Source organism: Myotis myotis, unplaced genomic scaffold, assembly GCF_014108235.1.
Source record: "Myotis myotis isolate mMyoMyo1 unplaced genomic scaffold, mMyoMyo1.p scaffold_m19_p_10, whole genome shotgun sequence".
Lineage (NCBI taxonomy): Eukaryota > Metazoa > Chordata > Mammalia > Chiroptera > Vespertilionidae > Myotis > Myotis myotis.
Window position 1 is genome coordinate 40,793,247 of NW_023416314.1, and position 22,235 is coordinate 40,815,481.

General features: G+C 43.1%; 1 protein-coding gene, 1 long non-coding RNA gene and 1 other non-coding gene across 4 annotated transcripts in view; 1 reads left to right on the plus strand and 2 right to left on the minus strand.

Annotated features, from left to right (window-relative positions):
* Positions 1 to 11,793, plus strand: part of LOC118664702 — a 47,417-nt gene extending 35,624 nt beyond the window's left edge. The window contains exon 3 of the long non-coding RNA XR_004970391.1: positions 11,694 to 11,793. This is a non-coding gene — a long non-coding RNA (uncharacterized LOC118664702). The remainder of the gene's footprint in view (positions 1 to 11,693) is intronic.
* LOC118664699 (folate receptor beta-like) lies at positions 6,609 to 13,700 on the minus strand. 2 transcript variants are annotated; one of them, XM_036325105.1, is made up of 5 exons: positions 13,569 to 13,700; positions 12,029 to 12,205; positions 7,299 to 7,487; positions 7,039 to 7,174; positions 6,609 to 6,910 (listed from the first exon to the last, which is right to left on the minus strand). In XM_036325105.1, exons 2-5 carry the CDS (start codon positions 12,179 to 12,181, stop codon positions 6,624 to 6,626), a joined length of 765 nt encoding a protein of 254 aa, XP_036180998.1. In that variant the 5' UTR covers positions 12,182 to 12,205; positions 13,569 to 13,700; the 3' UTR covers positions 6,609 to 6,623. The 2 variants fall into 2 exon arrangements, with proteins under 2 accessions (XP_036180998.1, XP_036180997.1); XM_036325104.1 differs by having other exon boundaries at positions 12,029 to 12,193; positions 13,569 to 13,697.
* A 2,854-nt stretch (positions 13,701 to 16,554) lies between these two features.
* LOC118665643 lies at positions 16,555 to 16,661 on the minus strand. The gene has a single exon (XR_004970720.1). It is a non-coding gene; the product is annotated as a U6 spliceosomal RNA (small nuclear RNA).
* Between the last annotated feature and the right edge of the window lie 5,574 nt (positions 16,662 to 22,235).

Consider the following 22,235-nt stretch of genomic DNA (forward strand, 5'->3'; position numbering starts at 1 on the left):
GATTTGATAAAACTGTGCAGCAGAGTTGCTGGGAACCTTTAACAGGGGTGGGGATCATCTGGTCCATGGGCCATATAAGACCCAAAAAAATCATTTGGTCTGGCTCTTACCAAGGCATTAGGAGTGAGTTAATTAAATGTTTGACCAAATATAGCAGGCTAATTTTTTAGTTGATAATTTTGTTTGGTCCGCAAATGATGTTATAAATATCCAAATGGGCTTTGGCAGAAAAAAAGGTTCCCAGGACAGAACCAGTTGCAGGGCAAGGGCTGGAGTGCAGGCTTCTGACCTCACAGTCAGCTGTACAGAGCAAAGAGCTCCCATGTCCCCAACTTAGCCACCAACTCCTCCAACCTCATCAACCCCATACATCCTTCACCTCCAGTTGCAGAATCACAGGTGTTCACTTGATAGCCAGAGCCTCAGTTGTTCCAAAATTCCAGCTCTCCTGCTATGTCCTACTCACTCACCCACCTACACAGGTACCCCTTAAAGATTTTTTTATAATGATTTGAGGAGAGAGAGAGAGAGAGAGAGAGAGAGAGAGAGAGAGAGAGAGAGAGATATCAATTTTGTTGTTTCACTTATTTATGCATTCATTGGTTGCTTCTTATAAGTGCCCTGACCTGGGATCAAACCAGGTCAAAATACCTTAGTGTATTGGGACAATGCTCTAACCAACTGAGCTTCCTGGCCAGGGTTACACAGGTATCCTTTCTACAGCATCAAAGAGTCTGGTCTAATTTAGATCCCACCATTCCCAGCCAAGGAGAGAAGCCTTCCCTTTTTCACTCCCTTAGGCTGTGGTGATACCACTGGTGGGGGAAGAGAAGAGGGAGGAGCAGACTTGGGCAGGAGGAAATACTGAGCTTGGTTTTGTCAAGGTGCCTGCGGGCCACCCAGGGGAGGGTGATTGCAGAGGCAAAAGCCCAAGGGAAGAGTCCAGCTTGGATGCAGATGTGGGAGCCATCAGCCTGTGGATAGCAGCGGAAGTTTAGGAAAGATGGAATCCCAATACCTTCTGGAAGGTCACAAGTCTGGGTCCCTGGAGCAGGAGGGGGCCGGAGAATCAGAGGAGGCAGATGGATTTGAAAGGACTTAGCTCAGGGGTGGGCAAACTTTTTGACTCGAGGGCCACAATGGGTTCTTAAACTGGACCGGAGGGCCGGAACAAAAGCATGGATGGAGTGTTTGTGTGAACTAATATAAATTCAAAGTAAACATCATTACATAAAAGGGTATGGTCTTTTTTTTTTTTTTTTAGTTTTATTCATTTCAAACGGGCCGAATCTGGCCCGCAGGCCGTAGTTTGCCCACGGCTGACTTAGCTTGACACGCAGGCAGGCAGGGTAGGGGTCCAGTGGAAAACAAAGGCAGGTGGAACATAGGCAGGGGCAGACACAGCAGTTTGAGCAGCCTAATCACAGAAACCAACCATGCAGGAATAACAAAATGTTTTTAGACTGGGAGTGGGAGGTATATGGAACTAGGGAGGGGTTGCAACAATAAAGTGAACTAATGCATAGGAACAGGGAAAGTTCAGGTCCATTGCTGGGCAAGCACAATGGAAGGAATCATTCAGGTGGCTACACTACAGGAGTAGATATAGAGCAGGCTTGTAGCAAAAATATACCCCTAGACGACAAGGCTTCATGGGCAACCCATTATTGGGCCCCCTTCCCGTGTGAGGAGTCTGAATCTGCTTGCAATAAATTTTCCACGTTTTTGCTTAAATCTTCTGGTCTGAGATCTCATTCTTTGGCTTCAAGAGATATGACCCCAGGACAAAAACCTCGGCTGGCCATTCCAGTTATCAGATTGTTGGAGGAAAATCAGCCAAGCTGATTTTTTTGTCCAGCCAGCCTTATCTGAATCCTGTGACAGCAGCCTGGGAGGGTTAAGCTCTCTGAAGACCTCAGCAGGCAGAGGGCCACTGGAGCCCTCAGGCTCCCTCCTGACTTCATAAGCCCAGCTCAGCCTGCTCCTGATTAGAGAATGACCAGTGAAAAGACCTCAGGATGGGACTTGCTCCTGCTCCTCACCCTCCATTCCGGCCCAAGAACTGATCATTTATGGGCTTTAAGCTCCTCCACCCCAGGCATGAGGTTTGAGCCAGGCCCTGGGCCCTGAGGGCTTCAGAAGTGACCAGCCAATGGATGATGAGTTGAAGTGGAGCTCTTATCTGTGGGTAGTCCCTGCCCTTGTTGAGCCTCAGGCCCTTGTTCAAGGTAAGAAACATCCAAACCTGTAAAGAATTTGTTTGGGTTTATTTGAGCCAAAACAGACAACAATTGCTCTGCGGAATGACAGTTTTGCAGTTTCCATTATGCATTTGAAATTAAGGAGGGAAGTAAAGATGATTACGTGAAGGTGAGAGAAAGCAAGGTGGGACAGAATTACAGGACAATTAAAATAGAATTGCAGGACAGATAAGTGGGTGGTTACCACTTATTTCAAAGGTGTATTAACCCAGTTACACAAAAACAATGGACAGAGCTTGCTTAAGGCAAAGATAAACCTTTTACTAAAATGTTATAGGCCTGGGCACAAATATCCACCATGACCCCCCCGCCCCCCAAGTTAGGAATTTATAATCAGATCACTCTGTGAGGTTACTTTCCATAGAATCCTTTTTTCCTTCCACACTCTGCTCGGAATCTGGGGTTTGGGTGCTGGGGCCATCTGGACAGCAGGGGGGAACAGGTCAAGCAGTCACCTTGGAGCCAATCCCAAGAATGTCCACCTAAACTGGAAGCTTAATACCAGCAAGATTAGTCACACAAAGATAACAGGAAGTTGCTTGACCTGCACAGCTCTGGGCTCTGGGCTGGCGGGAGTGGGGGTGGGACAAACCAGAGCTTTTCCTGAGTGCCAGCCCACCACATAGGCAATGGCTGCTCACTCATCCTCAAGCTGTGGGAACGGCATTCCCAGGCAGCAAGGAGGGGCTAGGATTCAGATCTGAGTGTGATTGCAAACCTGGCTTCCTCACAAAGAAAGGAGAGCTCTGTGAGGGACTCGGCATCAGCCTCAGGACTGCAGATCCAGTGCTTCTTCTCCAGGCCCGTTTCTTACCCTGGCCCTCTCAACTTCCTTCTTAGCCACCTAGAAATTCTGCTTGGGCCTCTGTTACCTTTGAGCCTTTGCACTTGCTGAACCCTCTTCCTGGAGTGCTGTTCCTCCCACCGTCTTCTGCTTGGCAAACATTACTCCTCTGGAAGCCTTTCCCTCACCTCTCTGGGCTTCCACAGAACTACACCACACTCTGGGCTTCCCAATAGCAAAGCCTTAGCAACTTGTTTTCTAATGCCTGGCCACCATGGCTCAGTGGTTGAGCGCTGACCCATGAACCAGGAGGTTACAGTTCAATTCCTGGTCAGGGCACATGCCCAGGTTGTGGGCTTGATTCTCGGTATGGGGCGTGCAGGACCCAGCTGATCAATGATTCTCTCTCATTTCTATCTCTCTTTCCCTCTCCCTTTCTCTCTGAAATCAATTATATATATATATATATATACATATATATATATATATACATATATATATATATATATATATATATATACACACATACACACACACACACACACACACACACACACATATATATATATATATATATATATATTTTTTTTTTTTTTTAAATAAGAGTTATTGGTTCTCAGGTCTACCTGCCCCCACCAGACTGTGCAAGGTACTCAGTTTCCTCCCTGTTGATAGAGACAAGCAGACTGGATGCTCAGAAAGCCTCTGTTGACTGACAGTATGAGTGCACGGATTCCTTAACGTCCTGAATACCTCCTCTCTGCAGGCACTGACTCAGGCTCAGGCATCTGTCACAAATGACACAGACATGGCCCCTGCTTTCAGATGTATGTTTTGTTAAGGAAAAGCCAGACACTAAACACAGCAGGTATATATCTGTACAAGGGGACTAAAGGGTTGTGATAGCCCTGACCGGTTTGGCTTAGTGGATAGAGCCTGTGGACTGAAGGGTCCCAGGTTTGATTCCGGTCAAGGGCATATACCTTGGTTGCGGGCACATCCCCAGTTGGGGGCGTGCAGGAGGCAGCTGATCGATGTTTCTCTCTCATCGATGTTTCTAACTCTCTATCCCTCTCCCTTCCTCTCTGTAAAAAAAATCAATAAAATATATATATATATTTTTTTAAAAAGGGTTGTGATAAGAAGGTGCCTCACCGTCCCTTTGCTGGTCTCTTCTGAAGCCCTGAGGGCCCAGGGCCCTGGCTCAGGGGCCAAACCTCATGCCTGGGGTGGAGGAGCTTAAAGGTGTTCAGAAGTCATTTTAGGAGGAAACTATAGGTTGAAATCTAACTGACTAGAGGGGAAAAGGCTGCAGAGGATAAAAGAACATTCTAGGAACACAAGGAGGGAATTGCTGAAGTTAAGGCCCCAAATGAAAAGTGTGAATGGAGCTCATATACGGAGGTAGAAGGGGAAATAATTTGACATGTAACCTAAGTAGAGGGATGGCCAAGGCCTCCTATGCCATTAGAGAAGTTTGGTTTTTACAACAGATACCATCAGAAAGCGTTAAAGGGTTGGTGAGGAGCTGTCATATAAATAGACCTTTTAGGTGTGTGTTTTTACTTTTTAAAAAAATGTCCATTGCATAGTAAAACTGATGGCTGAAAGTGTACTGATGAAGAGGATATCTGCAATTCTCAAAGTATCTCCCTACAACATACATATTAATTATAAGGGGGGGGGTAGTAAAGAAACCTGGAAGATGCAATATTAACTAAAAGATCAGTTAACATCATCAGATGGGCAAACCTGACACCATGTGGCTCCTGTTATGATGCACCAAGAAGGACAGAGTATTTATTGCTTTTGGGATATTTGTATCCAAAATGCTCAGCCTCAATCTAGTGATGAGGAAACAGATAAATTCAAAATGAGGGATATTCTACAAAATAACTGGCCAGGCCCCAGCCGGTTGCTCAGTGGATAGAGCATCGACCTGTGGACTGAAGGGTCCTGGGTTTGATTCCAGTCAAGGGCACATGCCTGGGTTGCAGGCTCAATCCCCACTAGGGGGTGTGCAGGAGGCAGCCAATCAATGATTCTCTCTCATCATTGATGTTTCTATCTCTCTCCCTCTCCCTTCCTCTCTGAAATCAATAAACAATAAAATAAATAAATAACTGGCCTGTGCTTTGCAAAATTGTCAGTGTCACAAAAGAACCTCCCTTGCTGAATTATCCATCAGTAGGTGACAGAATTAAAGGTAACATATACATAGAATAGAATATTGTACAGCAATTAAAAAGTTTGAACTAGATCTCAACAGATTAATATGGAAATATTTCAGAAACCATGTTCTCATGGTAAGGCACATGGCATATGACAACTACACCTATCAACTTAGCAGAAAATAAAAAGTTCGATGCCATACTGTGTTGACAAGGCTATGAGGAAATGGACACTCATATTTTGCTGGTGGGGGCTACATTGACACAACCCCTGTAAAGTTAAAATCCATATTAGAAAATTAGAAATCCACATACTCCTCTTCTGGAATTCAAGTATAATATTCTACTATGTACAAGATTATTCATTGTAACATTTGTCATTTTATTTATTTATTTATTTTTAAATATATTTTATTGATTTTTTACAGAGAAGAAGGGAGAGAGATAGAGAGTTAGAAACATCGATGAGAGAGATCGATCAGCTGCCTCCTGCACGCCCCCCACTAGGGATGTGCTCGAAACCAGGGTACATGCCCTTGACCGGAATCGAACCCGGGACCCTTGAGTCTGCAGGCCGACGCTCTATCCACTGAGCCAAACCGGTTCGGCAACATTTGTCATTTTAAAAAATATATTTTTATTGATTGCAGAGAGGAAGCGAGAGGGAGAGAGAGATAGAAATGTCAATGATGAGAGAGAATCATGGATCGGCTGCCTCCTGCACACGCGCTACTGGGGAGCCAGCCTGCAACTGGGGCATGTGCCCTGACCCCTGACAATGGGGAATCTAACCATGATCACTGGCTCATAGGTCGATGCTCAACCTTTGAGCAACACCGGCTGGGGTATTTGTTGTTTTTAAAAAAAGGAAACAATGCAGGTGTTCATCATTGAGACCCCTCCACCAATATTTCCATCCCACACCACATCTGGTAAGAGAAGGAAGGGGAAAGAAACTTGTTTCCCACCAGAAGCCTGATAAGGTCATCCATCAATTTCTGCCCACCTTCCCTCCACCAATCCCCTGGTCCCCTTGTGATGCAAGAATGATGAATTTAGCCCCAGACTAAGGGATTGATTTATACTCCCTGCTTGCTGGTGAACTTCAAGCTAGTCCCAGTCCTTCTCTGGTTCTCTCAACAGGAATGATGAATCAATGAGGCATGTCCCCCTACCGCCCCCTCTACCCCAGGACTGACTCACCCCACCCTCCGCAACCCACTCATCCCCAAATTATTTACAAGACACAGGACACATGTGGATCTCTCTATTTGAATAGACTGTCACCGCATAAGAACCAGGGCATTGTGAAGTCTACTAATTGAGAGAGCTGAGCTGGACTGAGCCCAGGTCACCCAGGGTGGGTGCAGGTAAGGAAAATGTCCAGGGATCAGTAGTGGAAGCAGTTCAGTCAAGGAGCCAGAGTTGCAGCATCAGAGCCAGGCTGAGCAGGAGAGGCCCAGTCCCATGGGGCATGGCCCTAGAAGTCATGGCCAAGGCATAGAACCTCGCCACCTCTTCATTGGGGTTGCCCTGGGCCGGCTCAAACCACATCTGGATGCAGCGGCCACTCCCTCGGCTGTATTGGCTGACCCGGTAGGAGTGACTCCAGAGGCCCTCACACAGGGCCGCAGGAGTGGGGAAGTAGGACTCGAATGTGCGACAGACGGCCTCAGCTGGACACTTGTTAGATCCTGCAGGGGGAGAGAGGATAGACACGGACCTCCAGCCCTGCTTACCTGAGAGAGATTCAGGCAATCCCAATCCTCACACCGCCTTTGCCCAAACCCCACCTCCATCTCCCCACCCACCCAGCCCTCACCTGAGGTCCAGTTCCAGCCCTTGTGCCAGTCACTCTTGCAGGTGTAGGAGGTGCAGCAGTCTTCCCACCAGCTCTCACAGTCCTCTTTGCACAGGGGCACGTTCCGGAAACGCTCTCTGCGCCAGCTGTCGTTCACCTGGGTGGGAGGTAATATGAGAAGGTTCCTCAGCCAGGCCTGTTGGCAGCCACAGCTTTGACTGAGCTGGAGGGCAGCCTGCTGGGGCGGGGCGGGGTGGGGTGGGGTGAGGACACCCCTGTACCTGCTGGATCCAGGGCCCCAGGTTGGGGGAGCACTCATAGAGACAGGTGTCCTGGATGAAGTGGCGCTTGCAGGCGGGCTCCATCTTGCCACAGTGGTCCCAGTTGAAGTTATACAGGAGGGAGGTGTCCTTGTGCAGCTCCTGGCTGGTGCTGACAGAGCAGCAGGCATTCTTCCTCCAGGGAGTGCACTGGGGGGGAGGACACAGCACTGAGTGCCCCCTGCCGCCAACCTCTGCCACCTCCAGCCTCTCCCCACTTGGTTCCTGCTCTCCAGCCCCAGGCAGGTTGTTCTGGAAACGCTCACTGTGAGGACCTCTCTGTTCTTGGCCTCCAGGAACTCTTATCGTGGAGGACACTCAATTGCAACTGTGTGATTAGGGGGTTGTGGGAGCCTGGGAGAAACTCTGTCTTGGGAGGACAAAAAACTTTCATTTATACAGGCCTTAACACTTTTAAAAGTTCTTAAATTTATTCATTAAAAATGTATTACTGAGTAGCTATTCTATGCCAGCCACTGTTGTAAACCGAGTATAGCAGACAAGAAAACAGACAGAAATATGTGTTCATGGATCTTATATTCTAGTCAGGGGAGACAGACAGGAAGTCACTAAAAGGGAAAAAATATGATATGAAAGGATATGATCAATTATATAGGGATGTTTACAGCAGGGAATGAGTATGTGGAGAACGAGGTGATTGTTGAAATTTAAAATACTAGTAAGGTGGTTTGAAAAGCCTCATTGCAAGGTGACCTTTTCAGTAAAGGAGGAAAGACAGTGAGCAATGCAAATATATATATATATAGTTGTTAATCCTTACCTAAGGATATATTTTCTATTGATTTTTAGAGAGAGTGGAAGGGAGGGGGAGAGACAGAGAATGAGAAACATTGATGTGAGAGAGACACATGGATTGGTTGCCTTCCACATGGGCCCAGACTCAGGATGGAGCCTGCAACCGAGATACGTGCCCTTGATCAGAATTGAACCCGGGACCCTTCAGTTCACAGGAATAAAATATATTTTTGAATAACCATATTCTTGGCAATAAATAAGACCTGTGTCCCTGCTGTGGTTAGGCCAGTACCAGACATAATGGGCCCACAGAAACATTTGCTAAAAGAAGCAAATGAAAGACATTTATGATTTCCTAATCTAAACTGAACTTCATCTTAGAAACAGACACATCATAGTTTAGCATGTTTTTAATATAAATCCGATTTTCCAGGTCAAGAAAACCATGAAATGGAAGGCTGTACTATATGTTTTGCATTATTGGAGCTAATTACCATTTTAGAAAATGGCCGCCGCTGGTGTGGCTCAGTTGACTATGGTTATTCAAAAATATATTTTATTCCTGTGAACTGAAGGGTCCCGGGTTCATTTCTGATCAAGGGCACGTATCTCGGTTGCAGGCTCCATCCTGAGTCTGGGCCCGTGTGGAAGGCAACCAATCCGTGTGTCTCTCCCATGCACCAAAAGGTCACCAGTTGGATTCCTAGTCAGGGCACATATCTGGATTGTTGTGGGCTCAACCCCATAGGGATGTGCAGGAGACAGCAATCAATGTTCTCTCTCTCTCTTTCTCTCTCTCTCTCTCTCTCTCTCTCTCTCTCTCTCTCTCTTTCCCTTCCTTTCTCTCTAAAATCAATAAAAACATGTAGGAAATAGTCATCAATGGCAACACGTCATAGTCTTTAAGTTGCCAATAGAATACACCTGCAAAAATCTTCATTTGCAGCTGCCCCATTCAGAGTGATTTTGTGAATAAAGAAACATATCCTATTTCACAATGACTTCTAATGTAGCCATACCAGAGAATTGACATATGAAATGTCGGTGGTTTTTTTTGTTTGTTTGTTTTTAATAAATTGCTTTCTAATTGCTGCTTCTTCGCATTACAGGTAATCACGTTGGTATTTTTATTTTTATTTTTTTAAGTTATTTATTTATTTATTTATTATTTATTTATTTATTTTTATTGTTTTATTGCTTAAAGTATTACAAAGAGTATTACATATGTCTCCTTTTTTTTCCCCGCCCTTGACAATCCCCTGGCCTCCCCTACTCCCCAGTGTCTTATGTCCATTGGTTATGCTTATATGCATGCATACAAGTCCTTCGGTTGATCTCTTACCTCCGCACCCCCCCCCGCCGCACCCCAACCCTCCCCAGCCTTCCCACTGTAGTTTGATAGTCTGTTAGAGGCAGCTCTGCCTCTGTATCTATTTTTGTTCATAAGTTTATAATGGCCTTTATTATCCATAAATGAGTGAGATCATGTGGTATTTTTCCTTCATTGACTGGCTTATTTCACTTAGCATAATGCTCTCCAGTTCCATCCATGCTGTTGCAAATGGTAAGAGTTCCTTCTTTTTTACAGCAGCATAGTATTCCATCGTGTAGATGTACCACAGTTTTCTAATCCATTCATCTACTGATGGGCACTTAGGCTGTTTCCAGATCTTAGCTATGGTGAATTGTGCTGCTATGAACATAGGAGTGCATATATCCTTTCTGATTGGTGTTTCTGGTTTCTTGAGATATATTCCTAGAAGTGGGATCACAGAGTCAAATGGGAGTTCCAATTTTAGTTTTTTGAGGAAACTCCATACTGTCTTCCATAGTGGCTGCACCAGTCTGAATTCCCACCAGCAGTGCAGAAGTGTTCCTTTTTCTCCACATCCTCTCTAGCACTTGTCGTTTGTTGATTTGTTGATGATAGCCAGTCTGACAGGTGTGAGATGGTACCTCATTGTTGTTTTGATTTGCATTTCTCGGATGATTAGTGACTTTAAGCATGTTTTTATATGTCTCTTGGCTTTCTGAATATCCTCTTTTGAAAGGTGTCTATTTAGGTCCTTTGCCCATTTTTTGATTGGATTGTTTATCTTTTGTTAAGTTGTATGAGTTCCCTATAAATGTTGGAGATTAAACCCTTATCGGTGATAACATTGGCAAATATGTTCTCCCATGCAATGGGCTTTCTTGTTGTTTTGTTGATGGTTTCTTTTGCTGTACAGAAGCTTTTTATTTTGATGTAGTCCCATTTGTTTATTTTCTCTTTAGTTTCCAATGCCCTAGGAGCTGTATCAGTGAAGAAATTGCTTCGGCATACGTCTGAGATTTTGTTGCCTTTGGATTCTTCTAGTATTTTTATGGTTTCCCGTCGTATATTTAAGTCCTTTATCCATTTTGAGTTTATTTTTGTGTATGGTGTAAGTTGGTGGTCTAGTTTCATTTTCTTGCATGTATCTGTCCAATTTTCCCAACACCATTTATTGAAGAGACTATCTTGGCTCCATTGTATGTTCTTGCCTCCTTTGTCAAATATTAATTGAGTATATTGGTTCGGGCCGATTTCTGGGCTCTCTATTCTATTCCATTGATCTATATGTCTGTTCTTGTGCCAGTACCAGGCTGTTTTGAGAACAGTGGCTTTGTAATACAGCTTGATATCTGGTATTGAGATCCCACCTACTTTGTTCTTTCTCAGGATCACTGCAGCTATTCGGGGTCTTTTTTTTATTCCAGATGAATTTTTGGAGAGTTCGTTCTAGGTCTGTGAAATATTCCGTTGGTATTTTAATGGGAAGTGCGTTGAATTTATAGATTGCTTTGGGTAGTATGGACGTTTTAATGATGTTGATTCTACCAATCCAAGAACATGGTATGTTCTTCCATCTGTTTATGTCTTCCTCTATCTCTTTTTTCAACGTCCTGTAGTTTTCTGAGTAGAGGTCTTTTACCTCTTTAGTTAAGTTTATTCCTAGGTAGCTTAATTTTTTTGGTGCGATGGTAAATGGGATTGTTTTTTTAGTCTCTCTTTCTGCAAGTTCACTATTGGTGTATAGAAAGGCCATAGATTTCTTGGCGTTAATTTTGTATCCTGCTACATTGCCGAATTCATTTATTAAGTCTAGTAGTTTTTTGATGGAGTCTTTAGTAGGGTTTTTTATGTATAATATCATGTCATCTGCAAATAAGGACAGTTTTACTTCTTCTTTTCCAATTTGGATGCCTTTTATTTCTTCTTCTTGTCTAATTGCAATGACATTGATATTTTTAAATTAAATGTGCAAATAGATTCTAGTAGCTTTGAACTTCATTCCAGGATAGAAAAGAAAGTCTAAAAAATATTTTTTTCTAAAAAGGAACTGTGGAAACTAATAGGGATGCAACCAAGTGGCATAATTTTTTATAGAATGTGTGAAGGTACTGCACCTCTGTCCTGTGTCGCAGTCATAAGAGGCCTTCTCCTTTGCCCCTAGCAGTCCATGGGACGGGCACATAGTCAGAGTAGGAAAACCATCCTCCCCCAACCCCCTGGAGGTGTCCGCCCGTCCTACCCCACCACGAGGGCTAGTCATGTCCAGGTCCTCTGTGTGTCCATAGGCTCCTCTGGGCCTCAGTTTCCACATTTGTGTCATGAGGAAAATGTCATCTGCCTACCTCAGAGGACCACTGCACAAATGAGATCATGGACAGAAAGCACATGACATCTGGTAGGTAGGTACTCAGTAAGTGATCATTGCATGTGATTGCTGACATGGTATCCTGTTCTGAGGAGGCCACCCCGAAAATCTCCTAAACCACTCCCGACCTTTACCTTCTCAGCAGTAATCAGAACATGGGGTGTCTGGCCCCTCAACCCTTCCTGCACCACCCTCAGGTCCTATTCCCTGTCAGAACCAGTCCCTTCCCCAACCACAGCCCCACTGCAGCCATACCTGGCCATGCAGCTTGTCCTCGGGGCCTGGCTTTGTCTTGTGGTGTTTGGCGTCCATGCAGACGTTGAGCAGGTCTGTCCTGTCTCTGGCACTGCACACGGAGGCTGAAAACCAGGCCAGCAGCAGCAGAGGCGGCATCAGTTTCCAGGCCATGTCTTTCTGTCCCTGCAGAGGAAGCTGTGGTTAGGGAGAGCGAGGCCTGAGGAAGAGAGCCCATGCCGGGTGCTCCCTTCACCCCCTCCTCAGTCTCCCCATCTGCACAGTGAAGGATGGGGCCAGACCCTGTTCCTTCAGTGCTGGGTCCTGGGGCTGCCTGACACTGAGATAGATGGGTGCTCCTTACCCCATTCGTGGAGGGTTCAGAAGGGGATCTGGGGTTAGTAGGTGGGTCCTCAGGGACAGCACCCAAGTTGGAGTAGAATGCTTGAACCCACTCATTCTCTCTGGATTTTACCTTTAAAAAAAAGTAATTAAATAGTTTAGGTCCCTACTTCCTGGAAAGGGCCAGGGACCCACAGCACCCTTATGCTGTGTTCAGCAAGTGCCCTGCCATTAGGCCCTGGATCACCTGGGTTCCCATGGCAGCTTAGGAACCCTGTTTGCCTGGGGAAGGCAGTGGCCCAGCTCTGCTGAGTTCTTCACAGCAGCCGGAGGATCAAGGGATGTAACACAAACAGGACTGGTTTAATGATACAGAAGAGGAAGTGGTGTTTTTTTTTATCTTTAAAAAAGGAAAGTTTTTATTGATTGTTAGAAAGAGGAAGGGAGAGGGAGAGAGAGAAACATCAATGAGCTGCCTGCTGCACAACCCCTACTGGGGATCGATCCCACAACCCGGGCGTGTGCCCTGACCAGGATCATGCAGCAACCTCTTGGTGCATGGGATGATGCCCAACCAAATGAGCCACACCAGCCAGGGCAAGAGTGGTGGCTTTCAAACAGCTTTGCCCCCTCATATTTCTTCCCCATTTCCTGAAAGCCTTTCCTCCCTCCACCCCATCAGGACTCTGGCCCCTCAGCTCTCTGAGAGCTGGACTAATGCCCCAGATCGCCACCTGACTCCTCAGAAAACAATGCAGAGACCCTTGGACTGAGGAGAAGGACAACATAAAAGTCTCCCGTGTTAAAGGAGCCTACCCGACAGGCACTGAGTGGCATGGGTGGCCCCTGGAAAAAGTGACAGCCCCTTGTCTGTCCAAGACTGCCCGCCACCCACCCCACCCATTACAGATCTGTTTCTTTGGGCTTAGTCGCTGAAGTACTAAGAATTAATAGTAAAGACCCATTCCTCTCCCTCACCATTCCCTCACGCAGTTGATCACCAAGCCCTGGCAAGGGTCTTTCCAAAAACCTTTCCAGAATTCACTTCCCCTGGCTCTGTGTTTGGGGTCAGTTCACTCCTCCAATTTCTCCCCCTTCTAGTCATCTTTCCCACAGGAGCCAGGGTGGTCTTTCTAAAGAAAGACGTGCTCCTCCCCTACCCACACACCCACCAAGTCCCCCAGTGCCCTGTCACCCTTCCCTCCTAAGGGCATCTTGCCTGAGCCTCCTCTGCTGCTGGGAGCACACACAGCTGTGTCTGGACTGGCCTCTCTCGGGGCTGCAACAGCTCCAGGACCCTGGACTCCCCAGTGGTCTCTGTCCTCAGGGCAGGATGACTGTAGAGCTCTGAATGTGCTTATGCAGAATGTACCCTGCGGTTAGCAATTTCTGCTTCCACCTCCTTCCTTCCTTTCCAGATCCCACTGTCTTCAAGGCTCCTTTAGTCTGACAAGTTAGCCAATATTGTTTGATTTCATCTCCCTTTTCTTTTTTTAATAAAGACTTTTAAAAAAATATTATTTTATTGATTTCTGAGAGGAAGGAAGAGGGAAAGAGAGATAGAAACATCAATGATGAGAGAGAATCATTGATTGACTGCCTCCAGCACATCTCCTCCTGGGTATTGAGCCCACAACCCATGCATGTGTCCTTGATGGGAATAGAATCTGGGACCCTTTAGTCTGCAGGCCGACGCTCTATCCACTGAGCCAAACCGGCCAGGGCTGATTTCATGTCTTTATTTTTTAATTTGCTCATTCCAGGATCCACACATTCAGCATTATGAAAATTTAGAGAAACACTCACCTCCTTGGGGAATCTGACTTTTGAGGTTCCACAAGTGGTTTTAGGATAAAGCTAACTTGAGGGGCATGAGGCAAGGTGGGGAAGAACCCAGGCTTTAGGGTGAGGCCATGGGATCCAATAACAGCTCCAGCCCTCTCACAACCTTGGAAATGTCACTAAACCTTGCCGAGCTCTTGTTGGCTCACCAGAAAATGGTTGAGAATATATCTGGAAAAGCCGGACACGTACGAAGTAGGCTTAAATGCCAACTCTCATGTTAATTTGTGAGCCTCGAGGTGGACATAAGTAGAAGGTGAGGTACAGAAGTCAAGGGTCACAGAAAAAATTGTCTGGGATCTGATTAAATATAATATTTCACCATATAACATTACTTTAAAAATAATTAAGCAATTTTTTAAAATATATTTTATTGATTTTTTACAGAGAGGAAGGGAGAGAGATAGAGAGTTAGAAACATCGATGGGAGAGAAACATCGATCAGCCGCCTCCTGCACATCTCCCACTGGGGATGTACCCGCAACCCAGGTACATGCCCTTGACCGGAATCGAACCTGGGACCCCTCAGTCCACAGGCCGACGCTCTATCCACTGAGCCAAACCGGTTTTGGCAGCAATTTTTTAAAAATATGTTTTTATTGAATTTTGAGAGAGGAAGGGAGAGGGAAAGAGAGGGGGAGAGAGAGAGAGAGAGAGAGAGAGAGAGAGAGAGAGAGAGAGAGAGAGAAACATCGATGTGAAAGAGAAACATTGATCAGATGCCTCCTGCAGGAGCCCCTGACATTTTGGTGCATGGGATGATGCTCAACCAACTAAGCCACACTGGCTAGGGCAGGGGTGGGCAAACTTTTTGACTCGAGGGCCACAACGGGTTCTTAAACTGGACCGGAGGGCCGGAACAAAAGCATGGATGGAGTGTTTGTGTGAACTAATATAAATTCAAAGTAAACATCATTACATAAAAGGGTAAGGTCTTTTATTTTTTTTTAGTTTTATTCATTTCAAACGGGCCGGATCCGGCCCGCGGGCTGTAGTTTGCCCACAGCTGGACTAGGGCCATAATTAAGCAAGTTTTGATAACCTTTAAAAATTGTGGTAAAATACACATTATGTAAAATGTACTATCTTAACCATTTTTAAGTGTACAGTTCAGTATTGTTAAGTACATTCATATTGTCGTGCAACCAATCTCTGGGACTTTTTCATCTTGTAACACTAGAACTCTATTCCCACTAAGCAACTACCCATTGCCTCCTTCCCCCAGTCCTTGGCAACCACCATTTGACTTTCTGTCTCTATGAACTTGACTACTTTAGATATCTTCTATAAGTGACATCATACAGTATTTGTCATTTTGTGAGTGGCTTCTTTGACTTACCATAACATCCTCAAAGTTTATTCATGTGTTAGAATTTCATTCTTTTTTTAAAAAAATGTATTTTATTGATTTTTTTACAGAGAGGAAGGGAGAAGGATAGAGAGTTAGAAACATCGATGAGAGAGAAACATCCATCAGCTGCCTCCTGCGCATCCCCTACTGGAGATGTGCCTGCAACCCAGGTACATGCCCTTGACCAGAATCGAACCTGGGACCCTTGAGTCCGCAGGCTGAAGCTCTATCCACTGAGCCAAACCGGTTAGGGCAGAATTTCATTCTTTTTTTATAGATGAATAGTATTTAATTGTATGTATATAATGTATTTATCCACTTATTCATAAATGTAGACTTGGGTTGCTCCCACCTCTTTGTATTGTGAAGAATGCTGCTATAGGCATGGGTGTACAAATATCTCTACAGGACCTTCTGGGTGTATACATAGAAGTGGAAGAGCTGGATCATGTGCTAATTATGTTTTTAACATTGAGGAACTCTCAGACTGCTGCAGACTTTTACATTTCCGTCAATAGTGTGAAGAGTTCCAATTTCTTTTCATCTTCACCAACACTTGTTATTTTCTGTTGAACTGGGGGGGGGGGGGGGGAAATAGAAGCCACCCTAGTATGTGTGAGGTAAAATCTCATTGTGCTTCTGATTTGCATTTTCCTAATGATTAGTGGCGTCCAACAGATTTTCATATGCTTTTTGGTCGTTTGTGTATCTTCTTTTAAGCAATGTTGTTTCCCCATTTTATTTATTTATTTATTTTTATTTTTATTTTTTAAAATATATTTTATTGATTTTTTACAGAGAGGAAGGGAGAGGGATAGAGAGTTAGAAACATCGATGAGAGAGAAACATCGACCAGCTGCCTCCTGCACACCTCCTACTGGGGATGTGCCTGCAACCAAGGTACGTGCCCTTGACCGGAATCGAACCTGGGACCTTTCAGTCCGAAGGCAGACGCTCTATCCACTGAGCCAAACCAGTTTGGCTGTTTCCCCATTTTATTTTATTTTATTTTTTAAATATGGAACGCTTCACGAATTTGCGTGTCATCCTTGCGCAGGGGCCATGCTAATCTTCTCTGTATCGTTCCAGTTTTAGTATATGTGCTGCCGAAGCGAGCACTGTTTCCCCATTTCAAAATTGGGTTCTATGTTTTTTGTTATTGAGTCGAAGGATTAGGCTCTTATCAGATAAATGATCTGCAGTATTTTCTCCTGTTCTGTAGGTTGCCTTTTCATTCTAATTGTTCACTGATGCACAGAAATTTTTAATTTTGATGTACTTCAATTTAACTCTTTTTTGTTGTTGTTGCCTGTGGTTTTGCTCTCATATCCAAGAAATCAATGACTAATACCATGCCATAAAGCTCTTGCCCTATATTTTCTTAAGGAGTTTTAATGGTTTGGGCTTTTATAATGAGGTTTTTTGATCCATTTTGAGTTAAATTTTGTAGATAGAGTAAAATAAGGGCTGAAAGTAATTTTTTTTTTTGCATGTGAATATCCAGGTGTGTGCCAGCATCATATTTTGAAAATACTATTCTTTGAATTGTCATTTATTCCATTGAATTGTTTTAACACCATTGTCAAAAACCTGGACTCTCAGTTCTATTCCATTGATGTGCATATCTATCCTCATGCTACTACCACACTGTCCTGACTATTGAAGTTTTGTAATAAGTTTTGAAATTGGAAAGTGTGCGTCATCCAGTTTGGTGCTTTCTTAAGATTGCTTGAGCTATCATGGGTCTCTGGCATGTCCATATAGATTTTAGGCTCATATTGTCTATTTCTCAAAAAAAAAAAAAAGTCAGCTGGAAAGGATTAATTTGAATCTATAGAATAATTTGAGGAGAATTGCCTCTTAACAAAAGTGTTCTCTGATTAATAAACATGGAATGGCCGAAGCCGGTTTGGCTCAGTGGATAGAGCGTCCGCCTGCGGACTGAAGAGTCCCAGGTTCGATTCCGGTCAAGGGCATGTACCTGGGTTGTGGGCAAATCCCCAGTGGGGGGTGTGCAAGAAGCAGCTGATCGATGTTTCTCTCTCATCGATGTTTCTAACTATCTCTCTCCCTTCCTCTCTGTAAAAAATCAATAAAATATATTTTTTAAAAAAAAAAAATAAATAAATAAACATGGAATGTCTTTCCATTTATTAGGTTTTTAACTTCTTTTAACAATGTTATTAGTTTTCAGTGTACAATCTTTTACTTTGTCAAATGTATTTCAATGTGTTTTGTTCTTTTTTATGCTATTGTAAATGGGATTCTAAAATTTATTGTTGTATTTTTCATTGCTAGTATAGAGATATACAATTTATTTTTTTATATAGATCTGGTGTCCTATAAACTTGCTAAACTCACCTTTTAGTAATACAATGTTTTGTAGGTTCCTTAGGGTTTTTTATATATAATGTCATTCTATCTGTGAATAGAAATAGTTTTATTTCTGGTTTTCAATCTGGATGACTTTTATTTCTTTTTCTTGACTAATAGCCCTAGCTAGAACCTTCAGTAAAATGCTGAATAAACATGATGAGAGTGGATATATGGGTCTTATTCCTGATCTCAGGGGGAAAGCCTTTTGGTATTAAGTATGATGTTAGTGGTGGCTTTTTGTTTGTTGGTTGGTTGGGTTTTAGAGAGAGAGAGAAGGGAGAGGGAGAAAGAAACATGGATGTAAGAGCAAAACATCAATCAGCTGCCTCCTGCATGCCCCCTAATGGGGATTGAACCCGCAACCTAGGCATGTGCCCTTGGCCAGAATCGAACCTGGGACCTTTCAGTCCACAGGCCGATGCTCTATCCACTGAGCCAAACTGGCTAGGGTCCTCCTCTCCTTTTTTAAAGATAAGTTTGTGAATGATTGGTATTATTTTTTAATTTTATTGTTCAATTGTCATTTCCATTCAATATTATTTTGCATTAGTTTCAGTTTTATAGCATAGTGGTTAGGTAATCACATACTTTACAAAGTGTTCCCCCTCATAGTTCCAGTACCCACCTGGCAGCATACATAGTATAGTATTATTTACCATATTTTCTATCTGCATGACTATTCTGTGGCTACCAATTTGTACTTCTGAATCCCTTTACCTTTTTACCCAGACCCCAACCCCACTCCCCTCTGGCAACCATCAGTCTGTTTCCTGTGCCTATAAGTCGGTTTCAATTTTGTTTATTCATTTCTTTTGTTCTTTAGATTCCACATATAAGTGAAATCATATGGTATTTGTCTTTCTCTGACTGGTTTATTTTACTCCACATGATACTCTCTAGGTCCACCATGTCGTTGCAAATGGTAAGATTACATTCTTTTTTGTGACCAAGTAATATTCCATTTATATATGTACCACAATTTTTTTTATCAACTCTTTTATTAATGGGCACTTGCATTAGTTCCATATCTTGGCTTTAAAAATAACACTGCAGTTAACATAGCAGAGCATATATTTTTTCAAATTACTGTTTTTGGTTTCTTTGGATATATACCTAAGAGTGGAATTGCTGGGTCAAAGGCAGTTCCATTTTTTATTTTTTGAGGACCCTCCATACTGTTTTCTATGTCCTCTTTGGAGAAGTGTCTATTCAGGTATATGTATATGTATATGTATATGTATATGTATATGTATATGTATATGTATATGTATATGTATATATATATGTATATGTATATACGTGTATATATATATATAAATTTTTTTTTATTGATTTCAGAGGGGAAGGGAGGAGAGATAGAAACATCAATGATGAGAGCAAATCCTTGATCAGCTGCCTCCTGCACGACCCCTACTGGCAGCCCAAAACCCGGGCATATGCCCTGACCAGGAATTGCACCGGATCTCCTGGTTCATACGTTGATGCTCAACCACTGAGCGATGCTGGCCAAGCCTCTGCCCATTTTTAAATTGGATTATTTAGGAGTTTTTTTATGTTAAGTTGCGTGAGTTCTTTATACATTTTGGATATTAACCCATTTTCAGATCTATCATTGGTGACTATCTTCTTCCATTCAGTGAGCTGTCTTTTCACTTTGCCACTGATTTCCTTTGCTGTACAAAAACTTTTAGCTTAATGTAGTCCCAGTTGTTTATTTTTTCTTTTGTTTCCCTTGATATATCAGGGAAAAATATTGCTAAGAGAAATGTCAGAGATTTTATTGCCAATGTTTTATTCTAGGAGTTTTATGGTTTTGAGTCTTACATTTAAGTATTTTTTCCTTTTTATTGATTTATTGGTGTGATACTGGATAACAAAATTATACAGGTTTCAGATGCACAATTCTAAAACACATCGTCTGTACACTGGGTTGTGTGTTTACTACCCCACGTCAAGTCTCCTTCCATCACCATTTATCCCCCCTCTACCCTCCTCATCTCCCCCACTCCCCACATTTAAGTCTTTAATCCATTTTGAGTTTATTCTTATATATGGTGTAAGAAAGTGGTCTAGTTTTATTTTTCTGCATGTATCTGTCCAATTTTCCCAGCACCATTTTTGAATAGACTGTCTTTATCCCATTGTATGTTGTTGCCTCCTTTGTCAAATATTAATTGACCATATTGGTGTGAGTTTGTTTTTGGGCTCTCTATTCTCTTCTATTTTTTTAGAACTTTTAAAAAAATATTTTTATTGCCCTAGTCCAGTGGTCGGCAAACTGCGGCTCGGCAAACTGTGACTCTCGAGCCACATGCAGCTCTTTGGCCCCTTGAGTGTGGCTCTTCCACAAAATACCGGCTCTTCCACAAAATACCGACTTCTGCGCATGGGCCACGAAGTTTCAATCACACTGTACGTGCGCGTCCATACTGATATTTTGTGGAAGAGCCACACTCAAGGGGCCAAAGAGCCGCATGTGGCTCACGAGCCGCAGTTTGCCGACCACGGCCCTAGTCAGTTGGGCTCAGTGAATAGAATGTAGGCCTGTGGACCAAAGGGTCCTGGGTTCAATTACGGTCAAGGGTGCGTACCTTGGTTGCAGGCTCCTCCCCAGCCCTGGCCCTCCCCAGCCAGGGCATGTGCAGGAGGCAACCAATTGATGTGTTTCTCTCATATCAATGTTTCTCTCTGTCTTTTCCTCTCTCTTCCACCCTCTCTAAAAGATTCAATGGGAAAATATCCTCTGGTGAGGATTAACAACAAAAAAATAGAATAAAATAAAATAAAAATATTTTTATTGATTTCAGAGAGGGAGGGAGAGGGAGAGAGAAACATCAATGATGAGAGAGAATTATTTGTTGGCTGTCTCCTGCATTCCCCCCACGGGGATTGAGCCCACAACCTGGGCATGTGCCTTGACCAGAATCAAACCATGACCTCCTGGTTCACAGGTAGACGCTCAACCACTGAGAAATATCCGCCAAGCACTCCATATAAATTTTAGAATTAGTTTGTGAATATCCACAAAATAACTTAATGGGATTTTGATTGGGATCACATTGAATCAATAGATCAGGGTGGGAACAACTGATATCATGACAATATTTAATTTCCTTATTCACGAGCTTAAAATATCTCTCCACTTATTTAGTTTTTTGGTAGGGACACTAAATGCTTTATTTACAATGAAATTCAATTAATAATTGCAAATGCTATAATTGGCAAAAATCTAAAGGCAAAATATTTCTTTTTAGCCATAAAGTGCTTTAAAGAGCATTGGAGCACTATTAAGAATTACTCTTTTCATGTATTTAGTTTTTCATGTATTTAGTTTTTCTTGTATTTTGTTCATCAGAATTTTGTAGTTTTCCTCATATTGATCTTTACAGGTTTTGTTAGATTTACACTTGAGTGTTTCATTTTTCTGGATGCTAATGTAAATAATATTGTTTTGTTTTTAAGCTGAAATTCCACTTGTTTGTTGCTAGCATGTAGAAAGGCAATTGCTTTTTATAGTAACCTTGTATTTTACAATCTGATAAATCACTTATTAGTACTAAAAGTTTTTTCCTTGTTTTTTTGGATAAAAAAGAAATACATATTACCTATAAACAAAGATGCGTGTATTTCTTCTTCCTGATCTGTTTGTTGAATTTTTCCTTTCATTGTCTTATTGCATTAGCTGGACCTTCCAGTACAAAGTTAAAGGGGAGTAGTGAGAGGAGACATTCTTGCCTTGTATATAATCTTTTTCTCCCCAATATGTTTTTATTGATTTCAGAGAAGAAGGGAGAAGGAGAAAGATAGAAACATCAATGATGAGCCCTAGCCAGTTTGGCTCAGTGGATAGAGCGTCGGCTTACAGACCGAAGGGTCCCAGGTTCATTTCATTCAAGGGCAGGTACCATGGTTGCAGGCTCCTCCCCAGCCTGGGCCCTGGTCATGGCTGGTGCAGGAGGCAACAATCAATGCGTTTTTCTCACATTGATGTTTCGCTCTCTTTCCTCTCTCTTCCACTCTCTCTAAAAGATCAATGGAAAAATATCCTTGGGTGAGGATTAACAACAACAACCAAAAAAGAAACATCAATGATGAGAGAGAATCATTGATCGGCTACTTCCTGCATGCCCCCCACCGGGGATGGACCCCAAAGCCCATGCATATGCCCTGACCAGGAATTGAACTGTGATCTCATTCATAGGTCATTGCTCAACTACTGAGTCACACTGGCCAGGTGCTTTTTATCTAATCTTAATGGGAAAGCTTAGATTTTCTTACCATTAAGTATGGTCTTAGCTCTGGGATGTTTTATAGATC

Bases quoted from the DNA above. Each gene is read 5' to 3' on its own strand.
- LOC118664699 (XM_036325105.1), bottom strand. From the start codon at position 12,181: ATGGCCTGGAAACTGATGCCGCCTCTGCTGCTGCTGGCCTGGTTTTCA. The intron at 7,488-12,028 runs GTATGGCTGCAG...CCTCCCCCCCAG, and splicing joins AGGACAAGCTGCATGGCCAG to TGCACTCCCTGGAGGAAGAA. The intron at 7,175-7,298 runs GTACAGGGGTGT...CCTCCCACCCAG, and splicing joins TGGGGCCCTGGATCCAGCAG to GTGAACGACAGCTGGCGCAG.